The sequence below is a fragment of the Epinephelus lanceolatus genome, chromosome 14 (assembly GCF_041903045.1).
Source record: "Epinephelus lanceolatus isolate andai-2023 chromosome 14, ASM4190304v1, whole genome shotgun sequence".
NCBI classification, from domain to species: Eukaryota; Metazoa; Chordata; class Actinopteri; order Perciformes; family Serranidae; genus Epinephelus; species Epinephelus lanceolatus.
Window position 1 is genome coordinate 43,745,992 of NC_135747.1, and position 25,823 is coordinate 43,771,814.

Genomic DNA, 25,823 nt, shown 5'->3' on the forward strand with positions numbered 1-25,823 from the left:
TTGAACACCAATGACTTGTGACTTCGCTTGGACTTGAAACTTTTGACATATACTTGATACCTTCCCCCATCCCAAAAGATTAAGAAGTATGTTCTTTTACAAGTGTACAGCAAATCAATTCATTCCCTGAATCTATTAACACTATTCATTTCCACCAAGTCAACTATTAATTCCCCAAATCCACTTTGTTTAAAGGTCCAGTGTGCAGGATTTACAAGCATCTACTGGCGGTAACAGAACATAATATTCATAACTGTTTTCATTAGTTTATAATCGCCTGAAAATAAAAATGGTTGTGTTTTTGTGACCTTAAAATCAGCTGTTTATACAGCTGATTTTATAATATATTAGCTCAAGATAGAGCCATTAGAGTTTTTGTGTTTTTGCGTCACTACTGTAGTTCTCTTACATGCTTGGCCAACATCATCCTCACTGTGACCTCGTCACATGTCCACGTTTGGTCATGGACTTTCCACGTCCACATATGACGTCCAAGGTACCCTGGGTGTGTTGGTTGTTGATGTTCTGGGACGCCGTGTCAACTTCAGCCTGTTACATGCATTGTCTGTTTTCAAAATACACTTCTGTTTTCACAGGAAATGTACAGTTTGCATACAGTCTCTTTCAAAATAAAAGCACTACGTCGGTACAACACCGCCAACTAATGTTTTTTTTCCCTTCAACAACAAACATACATTTAGGAAAAAAGAACATGGTTTGGCCTCCACCACCCCTCCTGCCCACCCTACTCGAACTTCTGCCACCTTAACTTTCATTGTTGTCCCGCTGTGTTTCCCCCTGATGCTGCTGGGCACCGTTACTCAACAAACGGCAACTGGCCGTGTATCATGCTGACATGAAAGGACGTCTTTTTTTGTCTGACACTGGAGGTCACTGACTAAGTGCCAGATTTCGACGACTTCAGAGTGAGACATAGTTGCCTTGGCACACATGAGAAGTTTCAGTTGTTTGCAATCTGCAACCTCACCACTAGATGCCACTAATTACCACATATAAAACCTTTAATCAATCTGATAGCATGCAATTAAGTTGCAGGAGAGATCCATGAAGAACCAACGTTACGTTACTGAGCCAGCTGGAAAAAAATACCAATGATAATTTTGTTTGCATACAAAAACCTTATGGTGATTTAAAAAAACAACTCATGGCAGTATGTAAATGTGTGCACTTGTATAACACATACCGTTTTTATTTAGATTTTTGTAAAGGTAAAATAATTTTATTCTGTTAAAATGGCATTACTACTTCGTGACTTGGTGAGGATTTGAAACTCAAAGATTAGGACATGTCTTAATTTGGAACTTGAGTGCAAAATCTTACTTGTGACGAGTCACCTCTGATATTCATGACCTGCAGTTTTTCAGCAAAGGCCGATCAGTGTCTTTACATTCTGTAGTTATATCTATCTGCTGGTTTGCACTGACACCACAGAGTGTCTGTTCTTATGTGGCTCAGATTGCTGACGAACACAAAACAGATTCCATGTTACTGTATTTAATTGAATCTAATTGATTTCAGACTCTCTGTAACGGTTCGCTCTCCCACAGTCTATAAATCAGAGGTTCATAAAGCTCCTCCTGAAAATTAAAAAACTTTCCTCAGTGTCTAACTGGAGCTTTTACTGTAAAGCATCCATAGGAAATAAAGTGTATCGTCACCGAGGTTATTGTTTTGATGTGTCTACAAATAAGATGTTTTAATGTCTTACCAGAATGTTCAGCACATTTCGATGGCAGACTATTATTAATTTTTGTGCGCTAGTAAAGGAACAGTTCAGGTTTGATACCACATCAGTGCTCACACTCTTACCGTGAATCCGGTCATGCACATGTGCAGATACACTTCAACATGTTTACTCACGCTCACACAGATATATGTGTTTGTGTCAGGGAGCAAACAGCTGCTGTTGACAGCCTGATCCCTGAATATATATCCCTCTGACGTCACCCTGCAACTCCCAGGCTTCGGTTAACACAACTATCAATCCTGTCTGTGGTAGAAAAGACTCACTGAACTGCTCGATATGCTGATGCATATTTATTTTATTCACTGTTCTGAAATCTTTCTTTCAATCCTGATTTCATTCTGAGGAAGAAATATTTACACAGTCTTTGTTTTGCTCACCATCAGCTGCAGGAGTCCTGAATCCGTCTCATGTTTTTCTCCTCTGGATTCTCTGTGGTGTAAATTTTCGTTTCTATATGTGCACGTCATAAATACATCCTCGGCTCATATTTTAGGTGTTCAACTGTGACACATCATGCACCGCCTGTTAGTATATTTGTATCTGTGTCTCTGCTCAGCGTCTTTGTGTCCTAACAGTCTGACCTCTGCAGAGTTTAAAGCCTCCTTTTGGCCCAAAAACATTTATTACTGTGACAGCCGACCCCCTCAGTCCTGCATGTACACACACACACACACACACACAGAAACCCATTGGGGGAAAGGTCACAGGTCACTCACGCTGAATGGACACTCATCTGCTGCGACCAATAGAAAGTGGGGTGGTATGATAAAGCGTTTGGGGTGGAGCTCAGTTTAACCCTCTTGAATCAAAACCTATTTACCTTCTACTGACGGTACAAAAGATGCTGCACACACACCATCTGCAGCAGACGGCATCAAAGACAGATTACACTTTGTTTTCCGTCACTGCTGCTGCATGAAATTATTGCAACTACAAGTTCTGCTTTTCAGCTTTAATTCTGAGCAACCAGATTGCCAGGAAAATAATGCTGGCATTGTATGTTTCTGCAAACCACCGATATGTTAAATGTTGAAATTCTACATTTTTGACATTTCAACAATGCTGTCGCTGACGCGTGGTTAGGCTTAGGCACAAAAACCAGTTGGCTATGGTTTGGAGAAAAGATCATGTACTGAACTGAAGAGGCACTTTTTGTGGCACTATCCAGGTGGGAAAGGCAGCAAGGTCTTGATATAAAAACAACCATTTTATCAGTAAACAATACCCCATTTTTGTCACACTATTCCTGCAGAAAACGCAGCAATGTCTCCGTAATAAACAACTGTTTTTAAGACACTATCTCAACTGGAAAAATCACATTTGGTAGCTAAAATTCTGTTGAAAACACAGCAATGACTTGCCTGTAGTTTTGTTTTTGATTCAAGCGAGTTTCACTGAATTCCGTAATACTCTGAATGTGTTCGGTCGCACAGCTCGGCTTACAGAAGCTTCAAATGGGTGACAAACTGTTGTCTCTAGTCAACAACTGTCAGTGCTCCCCCTCAGCTGCAGCAGTCAATAACAGACTCACTGTCCTTAACAACCGCTAACATGTTGATACCGTTTCAGTTTCAGCCATTTAACTCCTCCAGTTTCAGTCAGGACCTACAGTCCAGTGTAACCTGGGTCAGACTGACGGTGGAGCTTTAACATGATCTCAGTCTGTCTGCAGGAGGCTTATGGCCAGTCTGAGCTGAGGTCAAAGGTCAGGGGTTAGGACCACCTGTGTAAACACCAGAACGCTCTCTACCAGAACCTAAATATACTTCTGTGGAGGCAGGAGGCGGTAAGACCGATGCTGCATGCACCTCTGCATGTGAACTCATCAGCGCACACAGACGTGCATGAACACACACACATTGGGGACAGAAAGGAGGCAGCCACACACAGCGCTGAGACAGATGAGTCCTCTTCATCATCTCTCCACATCTTTGGACAATCTGTCAACACAGCAGTTTGCATCCATCTGTCCCGTCCTCTCTGTCAGCGTCAGCGTGAGCCTCAGACAAAGTGAAAGAAGCAGCCTCAGTCACTGTCTGTCTGTGTGTCGCGTACAGTTTCACCTCAGACCAGTACTAGACAAAGAACTACCCGAAGACTTCCTGTGATTCTAAATACTTTCATAGATCATCACGGTTGCCGCCCCTGAGGGAATCCTGCCATGTCCTTAACTTGAACTATCAGGTCAAAGACGAGTCATTCCCTGAGGGGCAATAAAGGCTCGACACACAGCAAGTCACTCGGCATCTCAGTCATTTAGAGCGTCATCTTTATTTCTTTTCTTCCTTTATTGGACAAAAACTACAGAGGATTATTTTCCATGGACAAATGGTGCAAATTAAATTACAACTTCATTACGTCTTCATCCTTTGGTTGAGTTTCAGTCTGTTAATCTGAGTGACACACGAGTGAATTCCTAAATCATATGAAGTCCTGCAGTAAAACAATTCTAGTCCAGTGGTGTCTTTCTGCTGACCTTTATCTATATACTGTGTTTAAAGTTCTTGTGTTTTCTGACAAACGTGCGCTCGTTCTGTTGCAGCCTGGACAAACAAGTTGGCATCATACATTTCTGCATACCATGAATTCCTTACATTTGTATATTTCATACATATCATATCAGCGTTTCTAATCTGCGCTGAGTGTCATCGGGAGGTGGAGAGGATGGTGGATGGTGAGACATCTACGATGTCTACCAAGCTGCAGAGCAATGTTTGAGACCAACAAACAACAAAACAGTTGTTTTTGTACCGAGACATTGCTGTGTTTACTGCCGGGAAAGTCCCATTATAAGCCATTTACTTTTTAGCAAGACAATGTTGCGTTTCTCGCCGGGACAACGCCATGAAACAGTTCTTTTTTACCAGAACATTGCTGCATTTCCTGCAGGGATAGTGCAAGAAAAGCAGATATTTTTTAATGACATTGCTGCATTACCAGCGGGGATGTGCCACCAAAACCATGTATTTTAAACCAAAATGTGATCTTCTCCTGACCATAACAAAATGGTTTTTGTAAATTAACCTAACCACACATTAACCACAGCGTTCTTGAAAGGTAAAAACGTTGAGTTTCAACTTATCTGCTACATTATTACCTACAAATGTAACACATCCAAAGTGTGCAGAAACTACAGGGCCAACATTTATCCTGGTGATGGGGTTGTTTGTTCCCATCCTGACCTCCAGTGGAGACAGAGACAATAGTGGGCAGACGCTCATCTGATACAGGAAAGACAACGGATACATGACGGGAAAAGACCAAACCACACACTGCTGGATCTGTGTGTGTGTGTGTGTGTGTGTGTGTGTGTGTGTGTGTGTGTGTGTGTGTGTGTGTGTGTGTGTGTGTGTGTGTGTGTGTGTGTGTGTGTGTGTGTGTGTGTGTGTGTGTGTGTGTGTGTGGGGTCCTACATTTCCTGCCATGCGGGTGTGGTGCGGGTGGGATAACGCCGTTTCCTGTAGAACAGATTAATGAGCTAATATTGGATATAATCCTCCCATTGTGAAAGGCCCAGAGACCTGGCAACCAGACTGGAGAGAGGTCAAGACCTCTGTGAACACAGATACACACATTCACACAATAACTACACACACACTCTGACTCTATATATACAAAAGCACGAGATGGGTAACTCAGCAGCGAGTGGCGAGCACACAGTTAGAGCTCTGTTGGCAGGTATGACACACAAATAACAGTAACTGATCTACAACTCAGTGTGTGTTCAGGAAGATGATTTCTGATGGTTTAGTAAGAAATGTAATCACTTTCATCAATTTGACTGAAACGTCAAAATCAACTGAACCATGACAGTGCTAATATATTATAATTAGTTTATCATATGTCATCTATATATCTGTATATCATACTATGGTATCAACATCAGCATCACAAAAGTTAAATGCAAATATTGTAAATTAAAATCCACCACAGTTAACTTTGTCCGCTCATCCCTTCAAAAAAAATAATTCCACTTTATTACAACGTGCATCTTATTTTTGTTGTTGTGACCATCTGCTATGACAGCACTGGTCTCTATATACAGACTCTACATTCAGTGAATGTAGAGTCTGTAGGCAAACCCCGGAGATCTTGCCTCTGGAAGAAGAGCGGAAGAGCCCTGGTTTCTGGTTGTAGGCTGTTTGTAGTCTGCGTGATATTGACCAATCACGTTTGAGCCGGCTGCAGTCCGTGTGGTGAACTAACGAGGTGGAACGTAATTGGTGTCACTGCAAACTCTGAATCCATCCCAATGGTTCAGCATATTTACTTATATATAAACGGAAGTCGGAAACGGAAATTCACCTCCTCCGCCCAAATCAAACCGGAATGCCCCCAGAGGCTGTATCGCCGTCTGCCAGAAGTCAGACGCCGAATACAGCTGATGGGTTCCGAGAATGTGACAACACTAATACTGTCTTCATTTATTTCAGAAGTTATTTCTTTAATGTGTGAATGCAGTGACATTTTTAAAAAGTCAGATGAAGTAAGAAACAATCAGATGATCCGACAGGTCGTACACAAACCAGCAGCTAATCCAGATTATCCACATGACAATCCAGATTATCAGGCAAACAAGTACATGGTGAGAACAGGAAGTAAAGTGGGAAGTAGATCTGTAAACTGGGATGATGATGATGATGATGATGATGATGATGATGATGATGATGATGATGATGATGATGATGATGTGATAATAATAATGTTTGTCCCCGACCTGTCTGATGACCTGACGGATCCTGTTTCTTCCATCTTTTTCATGATGTCGCTGAGTTTCCACATCTCATTTCATTTTCTCAACATTTTTAGGAGATTTTTTAAACATTTTATCAATATTTTTCAGACTTTTAAAAAATATTTTTTTTAGACATTTTTAAAAATATTTTTCTGACTTTTTTTCATACATTTTATCAACATTTTTTGGTTAAAAAAAAAACAAAACAAAACAAAAAAAAAAAGGATTCCGCACACTTATCGCTTTATTTGTTAAGTTTTCAGTCTACTTGACCTTCACCTTCATTTGGCATTTTTAGGATTTTTTTTAATTTTATTTTTCTGACATTTTATCAACATTTTTCAGACTTTTTTTTTTCAATATTTTTTGGACATTTTGTGAATATTTTGTCAGACTTTTTTAAATATATTTTTCAAACAATTTTTTTTTTCCTGACATTTTACCAACATTTTTTGGTAAAAAAAGGTTTCCACACACTTATCGTTTTATTTGTTAAGTTTTCGGTCTACTTGACCTTCATCATCAGAGCATACACATTTCTGACATTTTAAAAATATTTTTTAGACATTTTATCGACATTTTTTTGGGCATCTTATTTTCATTAATGATAATAATAATCATTAATTAATTATTGTGAGCCTCTATGTTGTGCCTCACAGTTGGAGCAGTAATGACCTGAGCAGCATCACTCAGTATGTGAAGCTGTTACATCGTATGTCGTATCCTGTGATTCAGTCGGCGCTGTCATCATACAGTCTGCAGACATCAAACCTGATGTCACACCCAAGTTTATTAGATCCATGTGACACAGTGTAGCTGCACTAAACTTAGAGGACTGATAACATCTCACAGTCTGTCGGAGGCTTCAGAGAAATAAAGTCCTGGACCTGAGCTGTGAGTGTCTGAGTCACTGTTAGCAATGTTTTCTGTCACCACAGGGTTACTTACTGCTGGTTGAGGACAGGGGACTGTAATCAGACCTGCAGAGGACGACAGGAGAGACAGAGAGAGGGGACATGAAACAGAGAGAGGAGACAGGAGTTTATATTACAGTGTGAAGTACAATCAACATGATTTACAGGACGACACACTCCTGTTTCACACAAAGTGCTGACAGATGGTTAAACACAGGGAGAAGACTGACTGCAGAGGTCACCGAAAAATGCACTCAGACATTTCATAGTGGTTTTAATCTGAAGGGGCAAAACACAGGGACGTTTACACAAATGCTCTTATAATACAATTATCACTATCATGACCACTATACTGTGCCGAGTACAGTCTTTAGGTACTAAAAGAAAATCTGGCCCATGACTGGAGATCTTGGCCAATCAAAGGTCATTTCAGAGAGAGGGCGTTCCTATTGGCTGTTCTAAACTGCAGATGCGCTTGAAGGTCCTTTCAGTGACAGCTCAATTCATGGCAGAGAATCTTGAAGAGGCAGCTGCTATTCCAGCATTGACAACAGCTGACTAAACTACAAAGCAACCCAAGAAAATGAAGATATACTGATCAAAGAGAGCATGAGGGTCGTACACATGCTGCGTTATTTATGCCCTCAGACTCATTGTTTTTAACGAAGATGCGCGGCAGGCACGCTTAAACACCACAGCGACACCGGAGTGCCTATTTTTCAGGGCGCGACGGCTGCACCGTGAAATAAGAGCAGCACACACCGCATGTCATGTGACGAGGTCCAACCAATTACAGCTGACAGATATCTTTCCTTCATCAGTAAATATCAGTCTGATAAATATGGAGGAGGAGTTGATCATGTTAGTGCAGAGCTGTCAGAGCGTCACATCTGTCCCACAGACAAACAGGAAGTAGATCAGCTCTGACCTCAGGGTTTCAGGTAAACAGGCTGTGACACTGTGCTTGTTGTGGTTGCTTAGCAACCTCAGAAGCAACCATCCTCTTGAAAGCTGGCACAGAAAAGGCACAAGAGCAGCGACCAGCGGCTGACCTCGGCACTTAAAGACGCGCATGTGTACGGCCCTTAAATGGAGTCTGACAATTCAAAACAAACACCTTCTGTTAACCAGAGCCAAAGGTTCACAGCTGCGGCTTCAAATTCATGTTTATGTAGCTAACGTTAGCTAGCGCCTCGAATCACAGTGTGTCCTCCGCCTCACTCCTCGCCACTTCAAACAACCTCAACAGGAGGAGAGCAGGCAGCAGAAACAGACCCCCAGTCAGTGGTTGCAGCAACCTTAATCCAGACAGTTCAAACCCCAGCTCTGGACGACTGAATCAGCAAACTTTCTGTTGCTGCTGTTGCTGCTGTTACACAGGTTAGACCTTGCACTGCTGCTGGCCACCAGCCCTCTGAGACACCCGATACTGGGGGGTTTATGCTGGCCGAATTCAAGCCACTACAACCACTAACCTAAGGTCCATCTCTCCTCCTGGGGAATCAGTCCACAGTGGGTGGCTAGCAGCTAATTCTTGTCTCACTTGTGATCTGATAAACAGAAGGAGCTCTACAATGAAATAAGATCAAATAAATCAGTGTATGGAAACACTGTTACTGTGTGGAACGTGTGCATATGGCCATGGTCGTCTGGTGGGAGGGGCTTCGGACAGAGAGGGGAGAGCTGCAGGACAAAGGTGAATTTTCAAATTCTTACATTTTTCTGCTTTAAACATACAAGTTCCTCAAATTGGTGTTGGTAGGTATCATTTTTAGCTTTGGACAGAGCTGGGCTCAGTGTTTGCTCTGCTTCCACTCTTCATGCTAAGCTTATCTGACCATGTTCTGGCTCAAAGTCTGTAACTAACACACAGACATGACACTGCTGCTACTGATCTAACTTTTTACAAGAAAGTAGTGAATGTCTCAGTGAAAGGATCCTGCTTGTTCACACAGAAACTCTCATTCAGGGAAGAGACGTGTCTAATCTGAAGCTCCCATCTTTGAGGTGGGAGGGAGGCAGAATTAGATTTCCGCTGATCTGATCTCCTCAGATTGGAGAGCAAATTCTGGCATTTCGTGCAATTACACAAATATCTGATGTGAAGCATACGAGAGGCTCAGACTGACTGAGGAGCGACTCTGCATCCTACACGTCATAACTCCCTGAAACCTAAACTCACATGTACATCGCACAACCTGAGGTTATTAGTCCCACGGGAGTCAGCTGACAACCGGTGAAAACTGTTTCTGCACACACACACACACACACACACACACACACACACACACACACACACACACACACACACACACACTGTGACTCCATCTCTAAACTAATAAAGCCTCTGGAGCGACAGGACAGCAGGAAACAGAGGGCCCAGTCTGTTTCCTGCAGCAGGAGGTTATCAATCTAACTAACAGGATCATTAGTGGTGTGGAGAGAGGAACGGAGAGGTGAGCAGAGAAAGGTAAGAAGGAGAGACGATGAGGGACTGCAGAGGGGGAAAAGTTGGCGTCAGGAGCGAAAGAAAAGACAAATATACAGAGCGGATTATAAACGACCGGAGGGTTCCTGCAGAAGAACTCACAGACGTGTCCCTGCGTGCAGAGAAAAATGACAATGTGGAAAAAAGACTTTAAGGGTTCTGAGTGGTTGGAGCAGAGCTGGAAGCAGCAGTGTGTGCAGTTACAGCTCTGGTTTGACGGCTCCCTTGGGTGTGAGTATTTGGCAGGACTCTCCCAGTTAGCATCTCTGCTGGCGTTCCCAGTCTGGCCGCGCTGCATCGCTTCATCTCCGTCCAAAGACAATAAACAGAGTGAAGCGAAGACTGCAGACACACCAGGGTCTGACTGCAGAGCGACCTGATGCGAGTCTGACGGGTTTGTTTGAACAGATTCGGGTGTCTCTTACTTGATTAGGGTGGGGATAAAGGGAGGGAGAGGATGAGGAGGAGCACAGATGAAGAAACATGAAGCGATAAATCCTCACACGCCTGCCTGTTCCAAACACTGAGTCACAGGAGCGCTTTACGGCCTGCCACCTCTGCAGTTAGCTCTGCTGATGTTCGGAAAGATCCTCGGTCATGGTTTAAAGAAACCTCTGCTGACTGATGGAGGAGACGGAGCGTGACCCTCTGCCCATGTTGAAAACACGCCTCACCATTCAACCTGTCATCTGTAAGTCTGAGGATGGGACGGTGTTTTATCACAGACTACAATAAAAACACTCACTCACAAACATTCGTGGTCAATTTCCATCATAGGGACGATATTTTGTGTCCAGCAGCACCTATAGAAACTGCTGAGCAACCAACAGTAAAACAGTCTCAGTATAAACAGGCTGCACACACACCAACCTCAAAAAACGCAAAAGCTCTTCATCAAGCATATTTCACATCAAAAGATATGATGCCATGTCTAACTGTTGAAAAGCTGCGGTGTAGAATTTAGGGGGATATATTGGCAGAAATGGAATATAATAGAATCAGTCTGTTTTCTTTAGTGTTTAATCAGCTGAAAATTTTTGTTTCCTTTGAATGAGCTGTTTATATCTACACAGGGAGCAGGTCCTCGTCTACATGCTGCACCGCCATGTTTCTAAGGTAACAGCTGCTCACAGTTTGCTGTTTGGTGCTTTATTATTATAAACTTCATGCCATTAATGCCAGTATCAGTGTTTTTAAAAGGTATTGCATCAAGGTTTGAAATTGCAGTGTCACTGCAACAGCAGAAAAAGCTGAAAACTGCTGTGCCAGCCAGCTGAATCAGATTCAGCCATTTAATTAGCCTGGAAATCCAGACCCAAATCTAGAAAGATTTAGGATCTGGCCATGAGTAATGAAAATGGCTCAACTCGAGGGGCGGCACCAAGCATGCATTTGTAGATATCACTGCACGCAATTGAATAACACTACGACCAATCAGAACAATACACGGGGTGACGTATCCAGAGCTTAGCTACCAGCGGAGCTAACTGGTAGATTAGACTCTTGCTGTATCCGGTCAGCAAAACAGCAAAAACGTCCTTCTTGCAAAGGAAAGACTCGAGCACCGTCTTCTGTTCCTCTTTTAGAGAAAAAGCCAAGTCTAACTCGTTCATTGTAGCGGCCAAAACTGTTTCAAACAACTGGTGTTCATCCGTAGCCATCTTGCAATGTTTACTGACTGATTCTGGACTTCGTCGTCGCAGCGCTGTCGTCATCTGTTTAGCTCGCCTCTGGCCCGCCTATATCAGATACACCGATGTGATTGGTGCAGCTCGGCTACAAGGGCATGGGTAATGAGCATCATTACTGATTGCCAGAGTGACTCGCTGAGCAAATTCAAATTGTGCTCTCGCGAGAACTCTGGATTTCAAGGGTACCATTTAATTTGAATATTTAACGATTATTTTTATCCATAAAAAATGTTAAAGTTTGAACAGGTTCAGAGGAGGGCTGTGTGATTGTGATTGCCTCTAAATTTCATATTGTGGATTGTTATTGCTCCAGACAGCCAATACACAATTAAATCGCCAAGGGGGGGGTTACGGCCTTGCCACTTGTCTTACGTCGATCACTACCAGTCAGCATGACAGCCAACACTGACACCACTGTGGCTTTGGTGGCAAAGAAAAACTCCTCATGTCCAATTTGGGAGTTTTTTGGGTTTATCCCAGATGCCAGAGGTGAGCCGAAGGACACAACAACATGGTAGGAACTTAAATGCAACAGGCTAAAAGATACAGGCTATAGCCTAGGCCTACCACCACATTTTTATATTTTTGTGTTATAATGATGTTATTTTAATATTTTGCATCACATGCAAAAGTGCGTGTCTCCGGCTTGTCAACACAGCTGTGCGCTGACAAGCCGGAGACGTGTTGCTCCTCCTCACTTCAAGTCGCTGTCATTAACTTTTAACCTGCAAAGGCGACAGTGCCGCAACATTGTAGGAATTTATGAAAAACCCTGTGAACATTTCAATAGTTATACATTAAAACAATATTTATTTGCAATTACTCTATTGAACGATGTTGGCAAAAGTTACTGATTTACACATCCGCCTGACAATAAAATTTGTTGGAGTGTTTCTGACCAAAACAAGGAGCTAAACGACACTAAAACGCTCTGTAGCTGCAGAGTGTGTTCTCACCTGAAAGGGTAAAACACCAAAAGACAACAAGTGCCCACTTCCTCATCTTTACAGCCTCTGTGAAGTGTGTGACTTGTGACTGGAGGAGAGTTGACAGCAGAGACACACGGACATGAAGACAGTGACTGAAAACAGTGGCTGTGGGAGCTGAACAGGAAGTGGAGTGAGGCAGCAGAGGTGGAGGATGTGACCTGATGGAGGCCGTGGCTCTGTCAGCTGGACGGTCCCTGCTTTTCCTCTCACATCAGCACTTCACACAAAGCTCTCTGCTGCAGAGCGTTCCCACGAAACACACGCACACACACACACACACACACACACATCATGTTGTCCCAGTCACAGCTAATGAAATAACACGCTCCCAGGTGACTCATTTATTTACTGATGGATTACTTTACCCGGCTTAATAACCTTCAGTATGAGGCTGAAGAGAACAACAGGCCTGAGACTTTGTCTTCTGTAATGTTTAGTCTAAAATGATGTGTTTCACACACTTTAAAGGGACAGTTCAGATGTTTTGAAATGGGGCTGTATGAGGTTTTTATCCAAAGTCAGTGTATTGTAGATCGTGGTGTTGCACAGGCAGGCTGGAGTCCGACAGGGACGCTACAGCTGTGGATGGAGGCCAACAACAAAACGTATTTTAGCCACTTAAAGAAAGTCTACTGAAGTCTGTGAGAATTCAATTTCCATCAGACAGTCTGTTCTGCTGGCTCTAGTTCCTCATCTAAGCTCTCGTCAAAGTCACCAGACTCCACTGACAAAAACAGTCATTGCCTCACTAAACACAGGAGCTGCTGGTCTACCACTGCCTCCATCAGTTAGTTAGTTTGTGTTACTGCGGCATTTAAAGTGTTTAGTTCTAATCTACCAAAGTCACACAGTAACACAAACAAAACTGATAGATCAGCAGCTCCTGTGTAGAGCTATGATAAACCACTGTTTTTCTCAATGGAGTCTGACTTTAAAGAAAGTGATGTTACCATCATCATCCTCACTGTGACCTCGTCACATGTCCACGTTTGGTCATGGACTTTCCACGTCCACATATGACGTCCAAGGTACCCTAGGTGTGTTGGTTGTTGACGTTCTGGGACGCCGTGTCAACTTCAGCCTGTTACATGCATTGTCTGTTTTCAAAATACACTTCTGTTTTCACAGGAAATGTACAGTTTGATACAGTCTCTTTCAAAATAAAAGCACTACGTTGCTACAACACCACCAACTGATGTTTTTTTTCCTTCAACAACACACACGTGGTTACGTTTAGCCAACACGCACACGTGGTTACGTTTAGCCAACACGCACACGTGGTTACGTTTAGCCAACACGCACACGTGGTTACGTTTAGCCAACACGCACACGTGGTTACGTTTAGCCAACACACACACGTGGTTACGTTTAGCCGACACACACATGTGGTTATGTTTAGCCAACACACACGTGGTTATGTTTAGCCAACATACACATGTGGTTATGTTTAGCCAACACACATGTGGTTACGTTTAGCCAACACACACACGTGGTTACGTCTAGCCAACACACACACGTGGTTACGTTTAGCCGACACACACACGTGGTTACGTTTAGCCGACACACACACGTGGTTACGTTTAGCCGACACACACATGTGGTTATGTTTAGCCAACACACACGTGGTTACGTTTAGCCAACACACACACATGGTTATGTTTAGCCAACACACACACATGGTTATGTTTAGCCAACACACACACATGGTTACGTTTAGCCAACACACACACATGGTTACGTTTAGCCAACACACACACGTGGTTACGTTTAGCCAACACACACACGTGGTTATGTTTAACCAACACACACGTGGTTATGTTTAACCAACACACGTGGTTACGTTTAGCCAACACACGTGGTTATGTTTAGCCAACACACACACGTGGTTATGTTTAACCAACACACACGGTTACGTTTAGCCAACACACACACGGTTACGTTTAGCCAACACACACACGTGGTTACGTTTAGCCAACACACACACGTGGTTACGTTTAGCCGGCACAAACACGTGGTTACGCTTAGCCAACACACGTACACGTGGTTACGTTTAGCTGGCACGCACACATGGTTAGGTTTAGGAAAAAAGAACAGGGTTTGGCTTTACAATCTTACAGGAAGTGAACACCGACTTCCTGGGTGAAAGTAGGAGGTTGTTGGACCCACCCCCCCCACCATGCGCCGGATTTCAGCGACTTAAGAGTGAGACCGGGTTGGTGTAGCGTCTTCAGTTCCAGTGTTCAGTTCGTCTGCATGTCATAACAGATGAGCCCTCGGCGAGGTGAACAGACGCAGTTCAACATAAAACAACTCAGAAACTGCTCAAAATGTATAAACAATCATCTCGACATGAAATTTTACTAAAATGTTTGGAGACATTACAAAGATTTCTATTCAGATTATTGCCCGTCATGTGGCTCCGCAGATCTCACAGAAGCAAATACAAGATAATACTCTAAAGAAACACAAGTCCTCAGTTTTGATAACATCTTTAAAGCGTTCAGGAACATTTAGGATCTGATTCTATACACCAACACACAGACACAGGACTTTCACTACAACACCACCACATCCAGTCAGTGACGTACCAGAGGAGAAACTGAGGCACATCTTTGTCTAACGGCTGAAAACAGAAGGAACAATAAAACAATAAATAAATTAATTTAACTTTCACATCCTCCACAGATCCATCAGACATTACATCAGGCGCTGACACAAGTCAGAGTGCCCCGCAGATATCAGCAGAAATTATTAGAAGAGTGACAGTAACAGATTCATGGTGACAACATTTAGGAGCTCAGATCAATTAGTCTTCCCACTGATGGTGTGTCTGCAGCCGGAATCGGGCCAGGAACATCACACATGCGAGCTGGGCCGACTGACAAGTATAAACGCACAAGTATAAATCCCGGCATGCCAAGTTTGGGCCGATGCTGTGCCTGAGGTCTGCGTCACCAGACTGATGAAAATGCGTCATAGGTCACTTTTCCTCACATGTAAATAACATGACGCGCTTGGCTGAGCTCTGTGACGCCAAACCTCATTTAAAATGTGTCATATTAACGTTTTCTTGTTTGTCTGACGGTGTGCGGCTCCTGTGACGTCACATCTCACCGTTAACTTGCGCTCGCTTTAATTCGGCGGGTCGTTAAATGAATACATTTCATACAGAGACGCTGAGGACGAGTTTCAACACATGAAAAGACTCTGAACTGAGGTGTTGAAGTAACTGGTCAAACCTTATAAACTCTCACAGTTCTACTTCCTGATTCAAACACAGAGTATAAATGTGATGTTGAGGTCGAGTCCCATCTCAGAGCGACTCGTGCTCCACTCACCCTCCAGTCTCGGCTCCTGAATCCACGCAGTCATCTTCAGCTGAGGTCTTCTCCATGTCACAGGCCCGGGTGGACAGCTGCCTGCTGCATTGTCTCAGTGTCCCGAGGAGACGGACAGGACGGGGACATTCACACACACACGACCCGGGTGAGATAACAGAGGTGTGTGTGTGTGTGTGTGTGTGTGTGTGTGTGTGTGTGTGTGTCACTCTTGCTCTCAGCTCTGTGATCAAACTGTGCTGCTGGAGCAACAGGAGGCTGCGCTCTGCAGTGAGGCCTTCAGGAGCCGTCGGAAATATGAGCACCACTATGGGACTGCCTTGGTGTTGTTAATTTGTATTTAATTACTATGATAGATGCGCTGCTTGTAACTACAATTAAAATGTCCTCAGAAATTAAAATAAAGTTCTGTAAAAGAAAAAAGTAAATCAGAGTGAGGGAGGTTGATTTTGACTGAAACAATTCTCAAGGCCAGACAAAGTTTAAATTATGAGATAAGTTTTGTTAAGAAGACACTCTGTTATAGTTAATCATGTTTTGGACTTAGTTATCTGAAATTTATTTTTCAAATTATAAGATTATTTGAATGTAGCACTTCATAAATATGAGATGGTAAATTTAAGATTTCGATTTATTTATTCATTATTTCATAACGCTGATGTCCTGTCCCACTGCTGTGACCTCCTGTGCCAGAGATGTGACTCAGTAAAACTTGTAATTTTGATTTTTTTTTTTTTTTTTTAAGAAAATGCAGGTATAATGTTTAGCACATTTCTACAGAGAAATAAAATATAAAACATAAAGGATACAGATTTACAGTAAAAGAGTGAAGAGGAAAAATAAATTGTAAATCATTTAGTAATTCATTTTACCCTTTACACTACCATTGAAAAAAGCAAAAGTGTCGACAAGAGGTACAAAGATAAAGATTATTTTATAAAGGTTAAATAATGAAATAATTTATTGACTGTACTAAAATATTTTTTGGTTTGTTTGTTTTTAGTATTTTCTCTTCTGTTGAGCATCGTTTATTTTTGTCATTTTAAAATTGCATCCCTTTTCCCTCCTTTTTATTATACATATTTCCTGAGCTTTCTACCGGTTTTTCCCCGTTAAAGGGTTTTTTTTGGGGGAGTTTTTCCTGATCAGCTGTGAGGGTCATAAGGACAGAGGGATGTTGTATGCTGTAAAGCCCTGTGAGGCAAATTGTGATTTGTGATATTGGGCTTTATAAATACAATTGATTGATTGATATTTACATATTATATTAGTTATTAAAAGTCATACATAAATAGGCCAATCAATTTCATGTCATGTCAACAGAAATTATATAATATCATTTCCATGTCGTTTCAGTTTAACAGTTTAAAAGTCAGCCTGGATGAAAACAAAACAAAACTATATATTACAGCACTTGGGCATATTCTTATACAGGTATGAAAGATTATAATTACTTTTTTCATCGCTATTTATTCTGTCAGAGATGGGCTCCCAGTGATAAGAACTAATGAACCAAATTAACTCTGCTAGAAATAAAATTTAAAAAAAAAAATAAAGAAAACATAAAATAGGGACTACCGGATGAGTTTGGTTTGTTTTTCTGTGGTAATTTTCAGTTGTAATAAAAAGCGATGTTAAACTTCCTGACGATGATGATCCAAGATACTGGGCTGGTTAGAGTGAGACCGTCTCACGTTTAATGTTGCTTTTTTTTCCGAGGAGCTCCTGAAGGCAACATTGGTGAGTGTTCAGCTGTGGCTCCATCTGCAGGATTAATGCAGTACTGCAGTGAATAAACCCAGACAGGCAGTCATCAGGTTTCTGACCCACACACAGCAGGAATGACTCCACTGAGCCGCCAGATCATCGGCCACATTAAATCAGATTAATATGTTTGTGCAACAGAAAATGAATAAATGAATTCTAAAAGTCTCATGATGTCATGAAATGTGTTATTTTGTCAGAATCGTGTGACACTGTGCGCTTAACTGATGCGACTAATGAATGGAAAGAATCAATGAAATTATTTTGATGGTAAAAGACAGATGATAAACTAAAATTAATTGTGTGGCCAGAACAATGTCTTATAAACAGTCCTTAGAAGATCCATTAAATTCACTTTTATTTTCTTATTCTGATGACAGCTGTGGCCCCGAAGAAGAAGAAAATATTTGTAATAATAATATTACATTGCTGTTTTTTATTATTTAATAGTGTTGGTGTTATTTAATAGAGTTTTTTAAATTAAGCTGTAAAATATTTGACAGTACATTCACAGTAAATTACTGTGACATTTTTACAGTAAATAGCTGTTTTATGACAGCTGTGTACTGTCATCTCACAGCAGTTATGTCTGCACATTACTGTGATTTAACAGTATGCTCCTGTAGTCTGCATGAATTTCACAATAAAATTCTGAATTTGGTTTAATATCACAGTAAAAGCCTGTGAGGTGATAATGATGTAATTTATTGTTACATATTGTAACGTCCTGGATCTATTTTGCAGTTTACTGTAAGTCTTTTCTTCTCATGCCACTGTCTGCCTCGACTCCACTACTTATCTGACAGCTGTAGGTAGTTTACAAATTAAGATTTTTCACTTGAAACATATGGAAATATATGAAACCATGAAAATGTCACTACAGAAACCTTTGGGGATTCTTCTTTTAGCTCAGGAGTCTGCAACCTTTGCCATTAAAAGAGCCATTTTTGACCAAAAATAATTTGAAAAATCTGTGTGGAGCCACAAAACATGTTTGAGCCTTATGATCAAGGTAAATAGCCTATTAAGTCTAAATTAGGGTATACTTATGGTCTAAATAAGCATTTGTTAATATGTTTTACCACAAGGTGGACACTGTGCAGGGCACTATTAATAATTATCTGGTACTTAAATTTTGCAGAGCTGGCAGTGAGAGCAAACAAATCTGCCCACGCACTACTACATTCTCTATTTTATTCGATTTACTTTTTTGGATTTGGCATCCATAGCTAACCAGCCACTGCTATCGAGGTTCAGCAACATTTGGATTCATAGAATGAATTTCCATAGACTTCTTTTCTCAAAAGCTCAACTGGACTGGGGCTAAAGAGCCACATGTGGCTCCGGAGCCACAGGTTGCCTACCCCTGTTTTAGCTGAACACCCTGTCTTTAAACATCAGACCTGCTGGCTCAGTTTTAAACTCAAAACATATCTCTTTAATATAACCTTTGACTACCAGTTATCTGTAATATTTTATGTGTTTTTATCTTTTCTTAAATGATTGTTTCTAATTATAAATCATTATTTGTTTTCTCCCAGAACGATGGTTGTATAAACATATGTTTTTATCCCCTTGCTATGTTTGTGTCTGCCGCTGCATTCTGTGTATGAGAGGTGCTTTATAAATAAAAGTTAATTAATTCATTAAAGTACAGCTGGAACTGTGAGACAATTATTGAATTGACAAAAAAATAAAAATAAAAAAATATATAAATTATAATTCTAAATAAATTTATTTTTTTGCTGCTTTTGCTTTTTATGATTTAATGCAGTGATATTTAAAATAAATTCCCAAAAAGTGATGTTTTTAATTAAAAATATGGAGCGACAGAATGAAATTGATGACGTCATCTCCAGGCGCCACACAGCGCAGGAAGGAGGGGGGGTGGCGGTTCTCGTGCACGTTGATGTTTTTATGAATTAGCCTAGCTAGCTGCAGACGGACCATCATCATCACCTTCATCATCATCTTCCTCCGGACAGCTCGGCTGCAATCAGACATGTCTGTGACCGAGATGTTCAGTTACATTCAGGGTTTCCTGAGCGCCGACCAGGACGTCAGAGAGGTATGAATCAACATCCGGCCGCGAGCCGTTAAACCTGTTAGCTGTGTCAGGCTGCTAGCTAACGGCTAACCGGAGCCGAGTCCCGTTAATGCACGTTAAATATGTTCAGTAAGTACCAACAGGAGTCTGGTTCATCAGCCGGCAGCGTCTCCAAACACTGACCCTCATCTCTAACTGTCTTATGTTGATTTATCCCTGTTAATAAGAACATATCAAACATGTAAAAGGTGAATATCTGAAATATAAATTATTCCCTCTGCTGTCTCTCGCTGTTTATTCCACGCGCGTTAAAGTTACGTGTCGTTACGCTCAAAGGGGAAACACCACACTGTGGATTTAACCAGATGGAGCTCTGTAGTTTCTGTTAGTGCTTTAAACACTCCACAGTGTCTCTGCTGTGAGCAGACTATCACAAGAAGTAGGTTTCAGATTTACAGAAACAGCAGAGGGTCCTGGATTCTTCCGATATTAAAGGTCCCACATTGTGACAAGTCAGGTGTCCATGTCTCTGTGAAAGTAAAGCAGGTGCAGGTGCTGTATAAATACAGGCAAAGAATCCAAACTCTCAGGCCACAGAGAAATGCTCACAGTTTGTATTCAGAAACTGTGTCGCTAAACGAGCCGTCAGGATTTCACTGAGTTTGTGATGTCACAACTCTACTATATGGTGCAGCCACAGGGTCATCAGTTGAGGGTCCACGCAGTTTAATATATTCAGCCTCATACTTGTGTTTGTCCATGTCGTCGAGCTAGTTTGCTGTGTCTGTTAAGTAGCTGCCCACGAGTCACTCACTCTACAGCAGGAAATGGCACATCAAAATAAAAGTACAGTGAATTTCTGACACAGAGCTTTAAGTGTGTTTTTTAAAAAACTTGACACATTTATGAAGTCACCTGCAGTCTATTCAGAACTGGGGAGAGAGAGAGAGAGAGAGAGAGAGAGAGAGAGACCTTTATTGTCACATACATACATACTACACACACACAGCCATACACATACATAGTCACTCAGTCATACAAAAAAGTGCCAACATAGATACATTCACATTTACAGTTATATTGCTCAGGTTCATTTATTGCACTTTGTGTTTATGAGGTGTATGTGTTGTTAGGTATGGGTTCGGGTTTGTAGGCTTGTGTTCAATGTGGTGATGGCTCTGGAATAAAAGCTGTTTAACAGTCTGGTGGTTCTGGTTTTAACTGTCCGGTAACGCCTGCCTGAGGGCACAAGTTCAAACAGATGATGGGCTGGGTGGGATGGATCCTGCAGAATATGCGTCTGCGGATTGTGAACCACTGAGTGTTTATTTACAACTTACAGGTAGAAAAACCTCTCATCACGTAATCTGGAAATCCAGATGCCCCGCCCCTAGCAAATTCTAATTTGCTCTGCACGGGGATCTGGCCCCGACAAGCAGAGCCCACTGAAACGCCATCAGACCAATCAGATCAGTCTATCTGACAGAGGCGGGCTCTGGGCAGGCGTAACATGATGAGGACAGCGCTGCGCCGTAGGAGTCGAAAAGTAAACAGCCAAGATGGCAGCTGCTGAAGGACCGCATCCATTCACTTTAGCTGTGGAAGAAACGCCAAGCCAACTAGACTTATCTTTTTCCTTGAGAGAGGAACAGAAGACTGCCCTAGAAGCCTTCGCTTCCAGGAAGGACGTTTTTGACGTTTTGCCGATGGGATATGAAAAAGCATAATATATCAGGTCCCGTTTATACAACAACAATTTCAATTGAAAACAGTAACCGTTTAGTTGCGATTTGGCCAATTGTTTACACGACAGCTGCGTTTTGGGTGGAAACAGCAGCGTCTCCGTTGCAATATGCAGTTCCTCTGAAAACAGACTTTTCGCACATGCTCATTACGCTTCCAGTCACTGGGCATGCGCGAGAAAGTCGACCATCACAACAACAATGGCGGACTCCCAAGCTCTGCTTGTGTTGCTCAACCTGTTGAATGTATCAACACTTCCCCATCATAGTGTAGATTTACTGTAGCAACTCCACCTCGTCGTCCGTCCAGACAAACGTTTGTGCGGTTGCCATTTTGTTTGTTTATACATTACCGCTTTGTAGAAGGAAGCGTAAGCGTCACACTGCCAACTACTGGCCTGGCATGTGTACTGCAGTGTTTTTGGTCATTTTTGCAGATCTGTGTGCACGGCGATTGTTATCAAAACGTTGTCGTCTAAACGTGGAACTTCTTTCAAAACGAAAATGAGAAACGATTCTGTTTTCAGTGGATCGTTTTCGTGTGAACATGGCCTCAGTTAGCCCCACTGGTCAGCAAACAAATGGGACTTAGTGCAATGAATACGTCACCTTGTTTTTTGCTCTTATTGGCCATTGTGCTATCCAATTGCGTGCGGCGGCATTTGAAATGCCTCAGTTAGTGCCGCCCCTTGGGTAGGAAGGGTGTATCGGTGAGATGAAAATGTTTCCACAACAGTGTTTCAGACAGAGGGTGGTTACAGGTGTATTCAAACAGTGTGAGAAAACTAAAGTGTTTTCTGAACATTAAGTAAAAATGTTCCAGTAGAGCCCCAGAATTCAGGTATGAACTGTGAAGTGTGTTTTGATAGAAAAAGATGGATCAGGAAGAATCTGATATTTAATGGACTTTGTTGCAGGATATCCGTAAGGTGGTGCAGACGTTGGAGCAGACTGCCAGAGAAATCCTGACCGTTCTCCAGAGCGTCCATCAGCCGTCTGGGTTCAAAGAGAGTGAGTGTGTCATACAGTCTGAACTGTTTTCACTGGTACTCATGAAAGATGTCTGCCTCCTCAAGTTATCAGTCTGAACATGAATCTTTTTTCCTCTCTCCGGTCAGTTCCCAGTAAATGTGCAAAGGCTCGGGAGCTGTTCTGCACCGTCAGGACTCAGATCGGTGAGCTGAAAACAAAGTTTCCTGTGGAGCAGTATTACAGGTACGAGACACTTGACAGCAGCTGTGGTGATGGCTCAGTGCACACTCTGAGATGTGATGTAAAGTTTACTATATAGTTCATTCACACAAAGTTAATCTGCAGAAATACACACAAAGCAGTTTAACTCACCGTGAATTTTATGTGAAGTTCAGCAGTGAGAACACCTGATCAGACTGTAGCAGCAGATTTATGTTTTTAATTGTCATGTTGCTTCATTGTGTGTTTCAATGTTCATGCGCAGAATTAATTATCATGGTGAAATAAATTGAAGTCAAGTGTTTGATGTCTTTGTCTCCGACCTGTTTGACCCCTCTTTAGGTTCCATGAACACTGGCGGTTTGTCCTGCAGCGCTTGGCTTTCCTAGCAGCCTTCGTCGTTTACCTGGAGACTGAAACTCTGGTGGTTCGGGAGGAAGTGGCCAAGATACTGGGCAGTAGGTACCAGTTGGTGTGTTGGAGTGTAACAGTGATGGAGGAATGAGGCTTCACCCTTTCTTTCTCTCTCTTAAACTCCACAGTTGAGGTGGTGCGAGAGAAAGGCTTCCACCTGGATGTAGAGGACTACCTGGCAGGTGTGCTCATCATGGCCAGTGAACTGGTGAGTGTGTGTAACTGACGGCTGCTGTCATGAAGGTCGTAATGTTCAGTTTTGGTTAATCAGCTCAGAGTTTGTGCTGCTGCTGAGTTGAACTTTGTATCAGTGAGGCTGAACAGCAGAGACACCTCTTATTTACTGATAGGCTGATGGCAGTCAACAAGGCAAATATTGACCGATACTGATGTTCAGCCAATAAATCAGGTGCATCCCGAGTAAAATAAGTGCCTGCTTCTTCTTCCAGTCACGGTTGGCGGTGAACAGCGTCACAGCAGGAGACTACACCCGACCGCTCCGCATCTCCAACTTCATCAACGAGCTGGACTCGGGCTTCCGCCTCCTCAACCTGAAGAACGACCCGCTGCGGAAACGCTACGACGGCCTCAAGTACGACGTGAAGAAGATCGAGGAGGTGGTTTACGACCTGTCCATCCGAGGGCTGGCCAAGGAGGCTGAGACTGGCGGGGACAAGTAGACCTCAGAGGCGGGAATTGGCTGTGGGAGACCGAGGAGGGCGTGGAAGCTCTCTCCACGGCTGCTGCACCTTTAACCTCACATGGAAGGCACGACCCAGGGATGTACCTGAGGCCCCAGCAACTGAGGACGGACTGTGTGACTGTGTGTGTGACTTGTGTGTGTGTGTGTGTGTGTGTGTGTGTGTGTGTGTGTGTGTGTGTGAGGTGCTTTAGATGGATGGCGGTCTGTCAGAATGGCGGCGCAGACGGTGACGGACACCGTCGCTCAAGATGGAAGGTTCAGTTTATTGCTGGTTTCTGGAAATCCGTGTTCTCAGCTTCATCTTGTTTGTGTGTCTTTGTTTCACTGAGTTGGTTTTTGCAGCAGTCGACTTGTTTTTATCAGATTTATGTTGTAGTGATGTTAAATTCACCTGAGAGGTCGGGCGGATGTCGGGCGGGGGTCGCTCAGAGCGTTACAACCACGCTGATCTTTTTTTGTGGCTGTTTATTTGTTAAAGAAAAGAAAAAAAAGAAAGTGAAATGTATTTGTGTTCACCAGGTGACGACTGGTGGTTTTCTAAGGACTCTATTGTTAAAAAAAAAAAAAATGGATGCATCCAAACTGATCCAAGAGTCTCATTTATGCACGAAATATTTGATGCAACGAGCAAACAATAAAAACTTAATCTATAGCTGCAACGATTAATCGATTAGTTAAATTAAACTGTTAAATTCATCTCCAGCTAACTGGATAAATTGGATTTTCTTTGAGTTGTGGACAAAATAAAAAATTCATGAGCAACATTTTCTGACATTTATAAACCGAAACACTAATCAATTAATCGAGGAAACAATCAACAGATTAATTGACAGCGCTGCTGGAATCTTAAAGACAGTCACAATCAACAAATCCATTTTACAACATTCTGCAGATTGTCATAATTCCTGATTTGCCTGAAAAGAAGCCTTGATTCAGATTTTGATCACCTGACCTGCACACACCTAATCTTTTCTAAATGAGAGTCTGGGAGAGGTCGAGCCAAAGAAATGACAAAGATGCACTTCACATGATGTAGAGTTCCTCTGTCATTAGTTAGATTCAGTTTTGACGGTGGCGAGGAGCCCTTACAGAACACAACAGTGCCAATGAACACGTCTGATGAGACGTTTGAATATTTTGGTTGTGTGGAAATCCGTCAGCAAACACAAACTAGTCAGAATGTCACGTACTGCATGTTCCTGTTTTTTTTCTTCACTTTGAAGTGACAGGTCGGATTTTTCGAAGTAGGTTTTTATGGGTAATAAAATCACTGTCAGTTGAAGTGTAAACTATATTAAGAGTATTTTCACTGTTTTACAGCTTGTTACCAAGAGCCACCAGACTCCATTGACAAAAGCATTAATTTAAGCTCACTGAACACAGGAGCTGCTGGTCTGTCACTGCTTTGATCAGTAAGTTAGTTTGTGACACTGTGTGACTTTAGAGTTTAAAAGTTTTATGTCCAACTCACCGAAGTTGCACAATAACACAAACTAACTTAACTGATGGAGGCAGCAGTCGACCTGCAGCTCCTGTATTCACTGATGTTAAATCACTGGTTTTCTCAATGGAGTCTGGCTTTGAAGAGAGGGGCTTCATTTTCCTGTTGGAAATCACTGTAAGGCAGTTAAAATATTCTAAAAAAAAAAAACCAAAATCCCCCACAAAATCTAAAAGAAATAAAATAAATGAAAATCACAAAAAATAATCTAAAATAAAAATAGACATATTCTAAATGCTGACTGACGTGTCTTTTGGTAATTACCCATAAAACCTCACTTCAAAAACTCTGAACTGTCCCTTTAAGAAAATGTCCTGACAGTTTGTTTCTATTGTTGGCGTCCAGGTTTCTGTTTGCTTCTATCCTGTAGTGACGCTGGACTGTATTTTCTAGAAATAATTCACTCTCTTTCATCGTGTGCTTTTGTTTCCTGGAGTGATTCGTGCATTTCGCGTGTACCTGCGTGTGTTCCTGTCTTTGAATCAGTTGTCTTAAAGATGCTTAAAAGGACTGTAAATACATTTCTACATTCTACGTC

At 42.1% G+C, this 25,823-nt stretch overlaps 2 protein-coding genes across 3 annotated transcripts in view; one reads left to right on the forward strand and one right to left on the reverse strand.

Moving 5' to 3' along the window:
* Positions 1-16,168, reverse strand: part of fam124a (family with sequence similarity 124 member A) — a 40,859-nt gene extending 24,691 nt beyond the window's left edge. The window contains exons 1-2 of one of the 2 annotated variants that reach the window (XM_033612687.2): positions 15,924-16,168; positions 7,452-7,483 (exon numbers count right to left, since the gene is read on the reverse strand). In XM_033612687.2, the coding sequence (XP_033468578.1) occupies positions 7,452-7,483; positions 15,924-15,979 (88 nt within the window). In that variant the 5' untranslated portion in view covers positions 15,980-16,168. Of the gene's footprint in view, positions 1-2,145; positions 2,424-7,451; positions 7,484-15,923 lie in introns of those variants that run through there. The other variant, XM_078174748.1, reaches the window with a different exon arrangement.
* A 3,388-nt stretch (positions 16,169-19,556) lies between these two features.
* tsn (translin) lies at positions 19,557-25,819 on the forward strand. The gene is made up of 6 exons (XM_033618006.2): positions 19,557-19,755; positions 22,394-22,487; positions 22,595-22,691; positions 23,010-23,125; positions 23,210-23,289; positions 23,531-25,819. Exons 1-6 carry the CDS (start codon positions 19,690-19,692, stop codon positions 23,759-23,761), a joined length of 684 nt encoding a protein of 227 aa, XP_033473897.1. The 5' UTR covers positions 19,557-19,689; the 3' UTR covers positions 23,762-25,819.
* Positions 25,820-25,823: the final 4 nt, after the last annotated feature.